General features: G+C 43.8%; 1 protein-coding gene across 3 annotated transcripts in view; it reads left to right on the top strand.

The window, feature by feature from the left end:
• The window catches only part of LOC122377734 (surfeit locus protein 1-like), a 108142-nt gene that overhangs the window by 47371 nt on the left and 47018 nt on the right, over nt 1-13753 (top strand). For all 3 annotated transcript variants that reach the window (XM_043358118.1, XM_043358110.1, XM_043358125.1), the window contains exon 3: nt 9169-9290. In XM_043358118.1, coding sequence (XP_043214053.1) covers nt 9169-9290 — 122 coding nt within the window. The remainder of the gene's footprint in view (nt 1-9168; nt 9291-13753) is intronic.

Below are 13753 nucleotides of genomic sequence, written 5' to 3'. Positions count from 1 at the left end.
GTTGACCTGAGGTCAAATCTGAGAATACTACTCAGAAAGGTCTGTAAAAGGGCTATCGAATGCGCTTTTCTGCGGCGCTGTAGCTCTATCGGTTCCCGAGATAGCCGTTGGCAGTTTCCAAAATGTTGAAATAGTCAACATTTTACCTTTGGTGACCTCTGGTGACCTGACCTTTGACCTTACCTAAAAAATGACCGAAGTGTTTTCGTCCTTATTTTGGACGTTCTTTCGATTGCCGCTTACCGCGTGTCGCTACGTGGCCCAGGAGCCGAGTTAGAAGGGGGTGTTCAGACACCCCCGCGGCCCGGCGCGGAATCTCAGAGCACCGGCCCGGCGCGGGTTAAAAAGAACCCCAAGACTATCCCACTTTTGACCCTCTCGCTATTGCCTGAAAAATAATGAACGTAGTCTTCCTTCTTTGTAGGTTTACGATACACTTTGAATACACTTATTATTTATCAGGCCATAGCGAGAGGGTCAAAAGTGGGATAGTCTTGGGGTTCTTTTTAAGGGCTTTCCGGATATGCAGCGAAGAATATCTCGATGACGAAATCCGGCATATCTTTTCATCTTTCATGAAGCTGAAGTACCCAAAGGGTCTTCTCATTCGTTTGAAAAAGAAGGCTTTAGACATTCGAAACAAAACGAGGAACGAAACAGCTCGAAAGAAAGACACGATTTATTTCAATACCGAACTTAAAAGTAGCCGAAAGTATCACCCAGAAACTCGAAACGACAGGCTTCAAGGTGGCACTGACCACTGGAAAGAAGATAGGTGAGTTAACTCAAAAGAAAACTACTAGAAATAGAGAACTTAACGTAGTTTATCAGGTACCATGTGGTAACTGCGACAAATCTTATATTGGAGAAACTGGTAGGGGAATCCAAACACGCTTAAAAGAGCACAAGCCAGACATACGAAACGACGCCGACCACAGTGCCTTTGTTGTTCACGCACATTCCACTAGTCATTTACCAAATTGGGACGGGGCGAAAGTGTTTGCGAATTGTGGGAGCAAGGGATGTCGGAAAGCGACCGAAGCGGCATTTATTGCAACGAACGATACGATTAATACCAGGTAGGGTTTATTAAGTGGGCAAAATCAGCAGCAGTGCTCAGCGTTAAAAATTTGACTTGAAAAAAATGACCTTCGAGTCGTTATAAGTGTGCTATTTTTCTATTCTCGTCGATGATTATGTAACAGTAGCTGTGTACCGACAAATAGTTTTTATCGAAGGTAATCATTTGTAGTAATGCGCATTCTAAGCATGCTGTATTTCAACTGAGTGTGAGACTGCTGTGCTAGTTTTATTCTTGTGTGTTTGTATCGTTTTAATTTCCGAGAGGGTGTCGAAAAAGTCATTTAGACGAAACGCGTCCACCCAATGTGCTGTGTAACCCGTCTCAATCTACTATCTACTATAATATTACTATTTGTGGTGACGTAGTTTCTGTCTGTTACCGAGGTCGCGACATGGTGCTACGTAGCGCGGGTTACAGGTCACACCGTTGCACCCAGCGCGCTGAAATTTGTGCAACTTATAGAACAAGGATTGACACCGTGCCTTTGAGGGGTCTCAGCTCGATCGGATTGATAGCGAGCGCGTGGCGCGGGTCCAAAAAGTGCAAATTCGCGTCATAGACTTTGCATGTATAAATTAGCTTGCAAAATCGGACGAAAATGGCTAAATTTGCCCGACACGGGTCCGGTCCCTGTGCAATATCTCGGTAATCGTGGGCCCGATCGGCACGGGGAAAACAGCATCGTGTAGAGAATCGAACGGGCTATCGAATGGTGTGCGGTGCAGGGGTTGGCACGCGCCACGTGCACCCGTGAGGGCACTTTCTTTTGAAAAATGGACGTTTCGGACGGATTTTGGATTTTGTTTTATTTTCACGCGACCTTCAGACTGAGCGAGTTAAAACAACGCCTATTGGCAAGATAAATGTACCGCCTCTCATGGGAAAATTGTGAAAAGCTAATTGATCAAAAATAAGGTCAGAGTCAGAGTCAGAGTCATTTATTAGAATTCTCCACATGGTGGGTTTTACGAATTCAGTCATTGTACACTGGTAAAAGCATGGTTAAAAATGAGACACATTGCAAGACCTAAAACATTCGGTTTAAGACACAGCGCTGGTGATTCACTTAGACCTCTCCGGTGCTATCTAGTCTACCTGCGTGTTAATTGGGCGTTCCAGGCGGATGCAGCCCTATAAGTGAAGCTCCGCTGGGTTCTCACTAGTCGGCATCTGGGAAGATCCAGGGTGCCGGCGGCTGCTGCTCGAGAGTTGCGCAGTGAGGCATCGGCTCTCCGAGTGAACATTGCGGTTATGGCAGGCGGACATTTACCGTTCACTGCTCGCGCCACTAGGGCACGGTCGTGCGTGCGTACCATGTCGTCCACTCTGTGCCAGCCTAGTGCCGCAAGTGTGGGAGGGATGTGGAATAAGGTGGAATAAATCGCTAAAGAAAATGACATTTGTCCATAACGTGCCACTAAAAAAATACACGGGGTTTGCTGCTTTAACTTATACGTTTGACAATTGAAAATGCTATCATTAGAAAGAACATTCAATTCACTCCAAGATCCATTCATCACATTTGCATGACGAGCAACAGTATTCTTAAAAATATTAATGTTTCAAACCTCTGCAAAACCATTTTTATCGAAAATTATCTACGCCTTGCATTTGTCATAAAACTACGCACCTAAATTATAAAACACATTTGACAGGTACCTATTGAAGTAGAAAGCATGCTTATCAGACTTAGGTGTTGTTTTTATCCGCTGGGACTGAGAGCGTGAGATGATGTTTTTCGTACTCCTCCCATTTAATAATGTGCCCCGTCTCCAAAACATGTTTCGAGATACCCGAGTGGTTGTCATCCCCATTCCTGATCGCCCTCTTGTGTTCGCTTTCTCTCGTCTTTATGCTTCTCCCTGTCTCACCTATGTAAACTTTTTCACACATGCACTCATATTGGTAGACTACGCCCGCATTAGATATTTTTTCTCGTTTGTCCTTTGGCTTTGCTAACATACTCCGTAGGTTCCTCCCCGGTTTGTTTGCGACCTTTGCTTATGATGCCAAAGCCCTTGTCACCCTTTCAGTGACCCCTTGCACGTAGGGTAGAACCACCACTGGCTTACACTGGAGACGGGGCACAGTATTAAATGGGAGGTCAAAATTCTGGCATATGAAACGAACTGGAGAAAACGAAAGATAAAAGAGGGCATGTTTATAGCGAAAACGAACGAATCGACTCTTATGAACACGAGACCAGGGGTGCCAATGAATGATGTGTATCGTGTGATTTAAGTCTTAGCGGTGTGTGGATGTGTGATTTTAGGTGTTTCTTTGTAAAGAGGTTGCTGGTCGATTATGTGATGTGTGTATTTTCACAAAATTAATGAAACTATGTGACAATTGTACTTAAAATGTGGCGCACTCATTTCTTGACCTGTACTTACGATTTTGACCTCGAACCGAACGACATAAATGTTTTGTATTACTGTATTTTAGTGTTTGTTTGACTTGGCTGAAGAAGGGAGCCGAAGTGCTCTCGAAAGCTCCCAATAAAACTACATAGCTGGTGTCAAAACAACGTTTTACACATTAATTATGTCCCAGCTGAATAACAACATATACAACTTGAAGGCATAATGTTGTGTGTGAGCCACAAAAATGGCTTTAACTAACCCAGCGACCATGCATACTACAGTATACATGACTAGTCCTAGGCACAGTCCGTTGTATACTGACATTTACATTTTTCCGTCGTGCAGGATCCCGTTGGTCACTCGGGTGTAAATTTATTTTTTCAGAGGCCAATTCCTCCCAATAATTGTAGTGCTACTTCTTAAACACGTCTCAAAATTTTTTTCGGACCAAGGACATTAGTATACGTTAGTATACATGAACTTTTATTCTTTCTGGCAAAGTTTCAAACACACAATTTGGTTTACAAAACCTGCAAGCAATGATCAACAACGAATGGTTGTGTTAGCAAGTTTTCAATGAGTCATACTCTTAAAAAGAAATAACAGGAAAATAATTAGAAGACGTACCTCTATGCTGCGACCGCCGAGATACCGGGAAGATTGAAGCGCTGAGGCGTCAACAAATTCAACTTGAGGATATAAATTCAGCCACCAGGTGGCGGACCATGGCATGAAGAATGCAATGCATGGCCATGAAATAGCCTAGCCGTTAGTGAATGTAAAACAAGTAGCAAGTTGGGGGGGGGGGGGGCATGCAAATAAGGACTGGGTAGATAATTTGAAGCTTTTTTTGCAAGATTATGAGCTGAGATGCTTATGCATTTTGACGTCCTAGCCGGGAGGTTTGGGCCACCCACCCCCCAGTGATCCTAAATCAATGAAAGGATGTTTTCATTGAACGTCCTCTTTAATAAGTTTTCTTTTTGTCGCGCGTGGTCGATAATTTGACGACAAATTGCTTTCGAACAGAAAATATTTAGTCTTATGTTGAGTATCCGTGACAGGTTGGATGATGACGTAAATAATAAACCAAATTATTACAAATGCATTCAAATATATTCAAAAAGACACACATGTGTGTCTTTTTGAATATATTTGAATGTGTGTCTTTTTGAATATATTTGAATGCATTTGTAATAATTTGGTTTATTATTTACATCATCATCCATTTAGTCTTATTTCGTGGAACGTGTCACGAGATACATGTTACCCAAATCAAATAGATATGTGGCTAAGTGACCTCCACGACAAATCGACAAGTGCCCTGCACCCTTATATTTTATTTGTTGCTTAAAGGGACCCTCCCACCTTAACATTAGATTTGAGTTGAGATAGCCAAATTGGTGGCCATGGCCTGAAAATACCGGTTTGGGCACTCACAACATCGAAAAATGCTTTAATTCGGAGATATCGAATTTCAAACTGGCAGTTTTCGGATTCTAAGGGGCTAATGCATTGGTATGCCCCCTTAGAATTTGTGACGTCAGCGGAGATCTAACGATTTTAAATCTTTTACTAAAACGTTTGGTAGCACGCGGTGGTATATGCTGCTTTGCGCGCAACAAATGCCGCACTTTCAAATAAAGTCGCTGGGAACAGCGGAGATCCCAAAAAGTAAACAAAAGTAAAAGTCTAATATCTTGAAAACCGGTGAATATTTTTCGATGAAATTTGGTAGATATTCGTTTTTGCTCTTTCTGAACCGAGCGACATCACTTTCATGCCAATTCATAAACTTTTTTGAAGGTGGGAGGGTCCCTTTAAAATTGGTGTAATAGGTTGTGATGGGCGGGGAAGCCAGCTGTGGCAAGGTTTTTTTCTTCGAGCAACGGTTTCCGAGATATAGCCTCGGGCAATTCCTGGAGGTCGCGCTGCAGCCCTATGTTTGGCGGCCTATAACTCAGAAACTGTTGGTTTTCTACGATAAAACATTATGTGGTTCAACTCACAATCAACTAACAAACATTTTGGCTATCTCGGATTTTCAATTTTTGAAAATTTTGATCACGTGACCTTTTTACCTATTTTTCAAAGAGTGACCTTGATATTTTCCCCACTGAAAGTTAAAATTTTGTCTGATGACGACTAAAGCCTTATCAATTGTTATTTATATGCGATAATGAAAAAGTGGTTATCGCCCCGCATTGACCTCAGGTTAGGTCATTTTTATGACCTGTTCATTATTACGAGCGGGATCGACAGCGAGATCTAGAGAAATTAGCAAGATAGCGTCAAGCGGTAAACGGTACAGGGTACACACGGATAAGGTCTACAATTTTTACCCAGGTCATTTTCAGGTCAGGTCAAAGATGACGTCACAGGGGTAAAAAGGAAGTCAAAATAGTTTGGCTGTACCTTTTGATCTAATAAAGAAAGAGACGTGGAACAGGCACCATTGTGTTTGCTTTGGCCTAGCGCCAGTTCGCTTTGAATTTCGATATCGATGACCTAAGGTCAGGTCAATTTCTTGACCATCCCATTAAAAGTCAATTTGGAAAAAATCGGCTTGCTTACTTTTAAACTAAAACACGCTCGTCTCGCCTAATATACCATGAATGACTTCAGATAGGATCAACTTTGCCTACCTTGAGACCCTTTTTGCTTTTGGGCAACTGTAAGGTCATGTGACGTCATTAAAGGTCACTAAAGGTTTTTTGCTAATAACTCCTTACAGGTTTGAGATACAGATGCGCGGATGGACTCATTGTGCTCAGCTCGTCAAGGCGCATCGAATGATATATATGATGACCTTGGGTAACGTGACCCAAGGTCAACTTTTGACCTTAACCTTTCGAGGTCAGCATGCAATTATGTTTCGATGCGGATCGACAAGAGGATCACGATAGTGCTATTAGTTTGTTCGTAGCTGGGATACCTTGAACGTTATTCGAGAAAAACTTCATATATATGTAGTGCCGCTATTTTGACTTCCTTTTTGCTCCTGTGACGTCATCTTTGGCCTGACCTGAAAATGACCTGAGTAAAAATTGTAGACCTTATCCGTGTGTACCCTGTACCGTTAACTGCTTGTCGCTATCTTGCTTTGTTCTCGATATCTTGCTGTCGCTCCCGCTCGTAATAATGGACAGGTCATAAAAATGACCTGACCTGAGATCAACGCAGGGCAATAACGACTTTTTTATTATCGCATATGAATGACAATTGATAAGGCTTTAATCGTCATCAGACAAAATTTTAACTTTCAGTGGGGAAAACACCAAGGTCACTCTTTGAAAAATAGGTCAAAAGGTCACGTGATCAAAATTTTCAAAAATTGAAAATCCGAGATGGCCAAAATGTTTGTTGGTTGATTGTGAGTTGAACCATATTAGTTTTTATGATAGAGAACTAATAGTTTCTGAGTTACAAGCCGCCAAACAAAGGGTTGCAGCGTGACCTCCAGGAATTGCCCGAGGCTATATCTCGGAAACCGTTGTTCGAAGAAAAAGATCCTTGCCACAGCTGGCTTCCCCGCCCATCACAAGCACTTCATCCAGTTTTCAACGAAGAATAGAATGTGTGGGTGCAAATTTAATTTTTTATTTGTCGATTTGTCGTGGAACTCCTTGAAGTAAGCTGTTGGCTGCTTATGCGGTGCCTGGGCTCTAAGAGAGCTCAAAGTAGATCCCAGCTACGAATATTGTGCTCAATCTATTACCCTATACGGCCCGTTCAGACTGACTGACCTCATACCTGTCGGCGCAGGGCCTCGGCTAAGGAATTTTGACTGGTGGGCCACTTGGGCAGGGACATGGACTGACCTTCGTAGCCATAGCCCCCCCCCAATTTTCGATTTCTCCCCAGATTTCGGCCACTTTATTCTGCAAAAAAACGTCAGGATGACATTCAAAAATGTAAAAAAAAAACGGGGCTCGACCCCCCCCCCCCCCGAATCTTCAGAGAGAGGAGAGAGTAGGGACCCACAGCCCTCTCAGTGGTGATACTCCGGCGGTGCACATAAAATCGCACAAGTATGCACAAAATATTGACGCAGATTATAAAACTTTGGACGATAACTTACGGCCGATCGGATGTCAAAAATCAGCAAGCCCTGAGTGGATCGCTCGCCGACTAGTCGAAGAGTCGAAGAGTCGGAGAATCGAAAGCGGTCGGACGGGATCGGGCGTTGTCGGGTGGATTGGGAGGAATTGTGAACAGCACGAGTGCAACTTTATATATAAAGTGGGTTGTAGCAGGAACCCCAAAAGGGGGTTGTAGCAGCAACCCCGACATCTCTGAAAATGATCATTAAGCCTATTGGTGTCGCATGGAAAAGAATTGACTCAAAAGCCCAAGCGCACTGCGCAACCCTAATATTTAAAAAAAAGTTATGTACACTTCTGGTGAACAGTGTCCCAAACTTCAGATTTCTCTTGGGTGTCTGAGTGGAAAATTCTAGCCACCCAAAATGTGAGAGTGGAAAATTATCCATTCTTATTCTTGTGTGTCATCTTCAGCCCAAATGAGAAATTTGTGGAACGCTGACTGTGAACGGTTCGAAATTCGTCCGACTGGTCAGATGTGTGACTGCAAGCATCATACCAGTCGTGAAGACGCATATTATCGCTTGCAGACTTCAATCGGCTGGAAGTCGCCGACACTACCACTAGTTTGACTCTGGCTTGTATCGTGTCTATCGGCGAGCCGTCTGAGATCGCTCGCAGGCTTATCCCCGACCGTCTGAACTGGTCTGTTCTTTATTCGTAGTTTTTCTTGTAACCGACTGGTCTGCGGCAGATGCTTATGTGACTGCAACCACTCGATCGATCGGAAAGCTTGCAAGAACTCTCGCAGACCTCGATCGGCTGGAAGCCGCCGACACTATCTGTACCTAATTGACAGAGGCAGACGTCTTTCACGATTATTGCATAAAATTTAAAGCCTCGGTCACACCAAGGCCCTAGGTCACACTTCACCGGATTGGACCAACGGACGAGAAACGGACGAGAACTGCCAGCGTCCGGTGATGTCCGTTTGTTTCCGTTGGACGTCCGTTTGTCATCCGTTAATATCCGTTCCATGTCCGGTGGTGTCCGGCTGAGCACACCGGACACCACCGGACATCGAACAGATATTAACGGATGAGAAACGGACGTCCAACGGAAACGAACGGACATCCCCTGGACATCACCGGACGCCGTCCGTTTCTCGTCCATTGGTCCAATCCGCTGAAGTGTGACTGAGGCTTAGCCTACGACGGCTGTCTCAAGAAACCGGGAATGGTGATGGTATTAGGCGGGCAACGATCATTTTTTTTAAGTTGCGGGTACTATAGTCCACTTTTTACCCCAAGGATACTGCAAACAATAGGTTGAAGTTTTTTCACATGAATATGCTTCACCGATGTGTATTTTACAGCCTGAAAATGTACGATAAGATCTGCTAATTCAATTTGAAATGTGAAAAATGTGAAAACTTAGATTTTTCGGAAAATTACTGGTGGGCCAAATCTTTGACGCTGGTGGGCCATTTCGGGTCACTGGTGGGCCATTTGGCCCACCAGTTAACATGTTAGCCGAGGCCCTGTGTCGGCGTGAACCCGCAGCAGGCCAAGTGGTCCAGTGGATCTGTGGTTCATTATGCTTTGTAAATTCAGTTATTCCACGTAATCTCTGCTTATGTCCACTTGTGTGCATGTCATGGTTTATACACCCTTTTCAGGTGATACCTGTGTCAACGTTTGGTCTGGGGACATGGCAGATCTACCGGTGGCAGTGGAAGCTGGACCTCATCAAGGACCTGCTGGATAAGACCAAGGCCGACCCCGTCCACTTGCCAGATGAGTGAGTCGCATGAGCCCCGGGCTGTCCGAGTCGGCGTCAATGAACGCCAACTCTTTTCTACGTTTGATTGTTTGATCGTAAAGGAAAAAATCAAATTATTGTGAATGTTTGCAATTTTTTGTCTGTTAAATTGTGAAAGGAAAGTTTGGAGTTTTAGGCTAAACAGAGTGAGGGTGAGCGTAGACAGGCAGCCTTTGCATAAATAACCTTCAAAAGAAGAGAATCGAGAATCGACAAGGAAAAAACGTTTCGTATCGTATGATGCTATCCTGAGGCCAGTTTTGCCAAAAGAAATATCCGCCGGCCGCCGAAATAAAAAATCCAGCCGAAAAAAATTGCCGCGCCACAGCTACGAGTTTCACTGACAAAAAAAATCATAAATCAAAAACTTTTTCGCTTTTATGAAAACAAATAGCATACCAATCGACGGCAAAAGGTCCACACATTACATGCCAGTTATTCATGCAGCATTTTGGTATAAGGAAAAATGGGCCTCAAACACAAAGTTTTTTTTTTGGACCGTGAACAAGTCGTGATTAGCATTCCAGGCGGTGGGGGCATTTTTTGCCCACCCCCCTTAAGTTTTTTTTCGATATATCTCCAGAACCGCTGCGCCGATCGTCACCAAACTTTCAGTACCCTCCTGTGAATAGGTTCTACACATTGTGACCAAAATTTTTCCAAGGCTATGATAGGTTGGCCGCTTATGACGTCAGAGTGACGTCATTTCTGCCATTTTCGACAAAAAAAGGTTTCGCGGGAAGAGCTGTCAGGCCTACAGCTTTAGAGGTACAGAAAAATGTGTTTGATATAAAAGTTGTTGAATTAACAGGGCTATAAAACTGCCATCTCGGATTTTTGAATTTTGACCCCCAAAAATATTTTTTTTTAAATATAATAGCCGAAAAATCCAAAAAGTTTTTGAATTTTGAAAAATTGAATATATGTGATAGTCCCTACCGCCTTCTATCCACATACCAATTTTGAGCTCGATACCTCTTTTTTGGCCAAGTTATAGCGAACAAACCAGGGCTGCGGAGTCGATGGATTTTAGGGTGACTCCGACTCCGACTCCGACTCCGGCTTCAAAAATCGACTCCGACTCCGGCTCCAACTCCGACTCCGACTCCGGATGGTTTTATTAAAATCCATACCATGATTTTAAAGTTCATAATGGAGACGTTTTTATCTTGCCTGAAACGATCCCTTGTGCGTTCCAAGGCTTTGCGTTGCAAATATGCGTTAAAAAAACATGCAGAATTACAAAGCAGGTTCTTGGGAATTCACCGTCTTCTGCTTGTCTCGCTGAAAACGTTCGTTCACAACAGCAAAATGGTCTTTTTTCGACAAAATCTAATTTCGAGCGCAGTATCGTCAATCATATAGGTGCAGTGCATGACGTTGAGCCGCTAGCGTTAACTCCGACTCCGGAGTCGGAGTCGGTAAGATTTTGGTGACTCCGACTCCGACTCCGGGCAGAACTGTCGACTCCGACCGACTCCAACTCCGACTCCGACTCCGACCCCGCAGCCCTGGAACAAACTGTTCAAAATTGATGACGTCAAATTTTCAAAATCAATTTTTTAGCAATTCTAGACCACGTAGCGCCAAACAATGACCACCAGTAGACTCTCCGTGACGAGCTGCATCGAATCAATACCAATTTTATGCAAAACTCTCAACTTTGAAATTTGACCGTTTATTTTGTTTTATTTTATTTTATTTTATTTTGTTTCATTTTATTTTATTTTATTTTATTTTATTTTATTTTATTCTGTATATCATCAACGGGCAACCGTGGCCCAATTACAGACGAAGTCAGTTGAGTAAAATTAGGTAAAATTAGCAAACAAACACACAAACACCAAACATATTTTTTATTTGCCAAATTTACGATCTATTTGAAATCATCAGCTTCATAGTCCCATGGATGAAAAAATGCACAACATTGTCCGATTTCAGTCAGGTTCTCATCAAGGTTCTCACCTCACACATTTGCCTTTTTCACATTCCCATACAAAGCGGACAAAACACAGTTATCGTGCCCATCTTACAAAACCCTTTCATAGAACAGCATGTATGCACGCGCCCTCAGTACCCTGTCCAAAGTCACTTCGGTGACGTGAGTGTCGCTTACATAGAACCACCGGCCTGCTTCAGGCTCGATATCTGGTTTGAGCTCAAAATCAGCATCCGACTGACTGAGTCTGCCCGAGAACGATCTGTCCGTGGCCTCCAGTCGAGTCTGTGTCGCGCACTGCTCCGCTCGCTCACACGCCACGGCGAACGCGTCTGTGACGAGCGTGGTGAGCCGCGCCGGATTGACTGTGAGCTGGCAGTGCCGGCGTCGGACGCGCACGTAGGCTGTGTCAGACCGCTGGACAGTCGACCGCTGTGCTCGACAACGCCGAACAGCGAATAGAGCACCCGCCGCTGGCCGGCCCGCATCTGAGGCAGGTCCTGACTGATGGAGGAGCAGAAGGGGGCCAAATCGAACCGTTCGCCGAACTGGACTTGCCGGTTCACTTTCCGCAGACCGGAGCTACTCATCTCGAACCGCTTCAGGTGGATGGTCAGCACCGGCGGCGGACTGTAGATGAGGAGCTGCTTGGTGGCACTCCTGTATATAGTACCGAACTTCCCAGATGCTGATTCAGCCGCTGTGAGCCGTTTATTGCGCAGCTCAGTTGGGCAAACTAGACCTTTGGAATCAAAATATGGAGGCATCAAAAGATTGATTCCTTATGACCAGACATGTGCATGGATCCGAGTAATGGATCTATGATCTCAGTGGATCTCGAGGCAAATTGTAGGTTCGGATCTATGATCCCACCGAATCCGGCGTGAAAAAATTGTCCTGGATCTATGATCTCACAGGATCTGACAATAAACCAAAAGCATGGATCTATGGTCTGAGTGGATCCCACATGAACAACATTTGAAACCAGGCTTCCAAGTGTTTCTCTGTCAATAAGTGCCATAAAACTATGGATTATGACGTGTTATCACATAAAAGCACTAAATAAGAACGTTTGTGAGTTATAACGAGTGATCTTTTGGGATTTCTGTGTTGACCAAAAATAAATGAGGATCTATGATCCCACTGGATCTCAATAAAAAATACTAGACTCGGATCTATGATCCCTACGGACTCTCGATAAATTAAAGAGCTGGATCTATGATCCCGACGGATCCGAGATCAGGATCCGTGGGATCAGATCCCAGATCCATTTTCTCGGATCCATGCACATGTCTGCTTATGACCATATTTGGGCATAAATGCAGACCATTTCTAACTTACCAAACACATAAAAATAAGAAAGTGTTTCAAGAAGGAGCATGCCTGATCTTGAACAGAAATGCTGGAAGTATCTCCTAAGCAAAATAATTGCTCCTATCATAACAGCTTGAATTCTATAGGTACTGAAAGGCAATCAAGGAATTGATTCACTTTAAACAGATAATCATAATATTGATTTCCCATCAGCTGGCTAATCATTATTTTGATTCACAGGTAATGTTAACAGATAGGCAACAATGACTTGCAAGAATACAGCATTTATCTTGCTATCATTCTCATTTAGTGGTATCCTCAGCACCACAACAGATACCTATAGCATTGTTGTACTTTACCTTCACTACATTTAATAACAATTCACAATTTTTAAATGTCAAGAATACAAAAACTGAAGCAACAGGTAAAAACCATATAATAAATATAAAAGCACTACAACAATGATAATTAGGGGTTTGAAAAATTCATTTTGCCATTTTACACAAATACTGATTGTTTAGTATGTGATTCATAATACAAAAATAACATACAGTTAACAGTGTGATTTCCTCAAAACAGCTTTTACGTGATGGACAGTGCCTCTGTCTTTTTCCCATTCACAAGGCCAAAGGGACAATTTTTTAGTTTTGAGGTAACACTTTTTTGCAAACCTACCACATTTTTCTACCTTTTTAAAGAAAAATGTCACCGTCATGGGCCTTTTTTCAACCGTAACGATACATTTGAAGTCAAAAGTGTACCCAAATGAATCAAAAAATTGATTCCATGCCCATATTTGGTCATGGCTCCTCCCACCAGAATCAAATTATTGATGCCTCCATATTTTGATTCCAAAAGTCTAGTTGGCCAACTGAGCTCCGTGCAGTTGTCACAGCCGAACTTGTTGTTGCCGGTGAGCAGCTCGGGCGCCGTATACTGATTGAGACAGGTGAGCAGGCTGCACTCCCCGGCGACCGCCTGGTAGTGCGGCGCCAGTGTGGTTAGCGCTCGACTGAGCCATTTACAGCGGTTTAGCGGTGTAGCCGGCGGGTACGACTTGTCTGAGTCACCGGTCGTCGGAGGGGGACCGTCTCCCCGACCGGACGCCGTCCCTTCTGCCGGTACAGGCTCGTTGGGCGGGCGTGTCATTCCTTTCGGCTCAGTCCGCCGGGACTCGCCACTGGCCTTG

Source organism: Amphibalanus amphitrite, unplaced genomic scaffold (genome assembly GCF_019059575.1).
Source record: "Amphibalanus amphitrite isolate SeventyFive unplaced genomic scaffold, NRLGWU_Aamphi_draft 000006F_arrow, whole genome shotgun sequence".
Taxonomy (NCBI): domain Eukaryota; kingdom Metazoa; phylum Arthropoda; class Thecostraca; order Balanomorpha; family Balanidae; genus Amphibalanus; species Amphibalanus amphitrite.
Note: the sequence above shows the minus strand (reverse complement) of the source record. Positions and strands in the feature narration are given on the sequence as shown.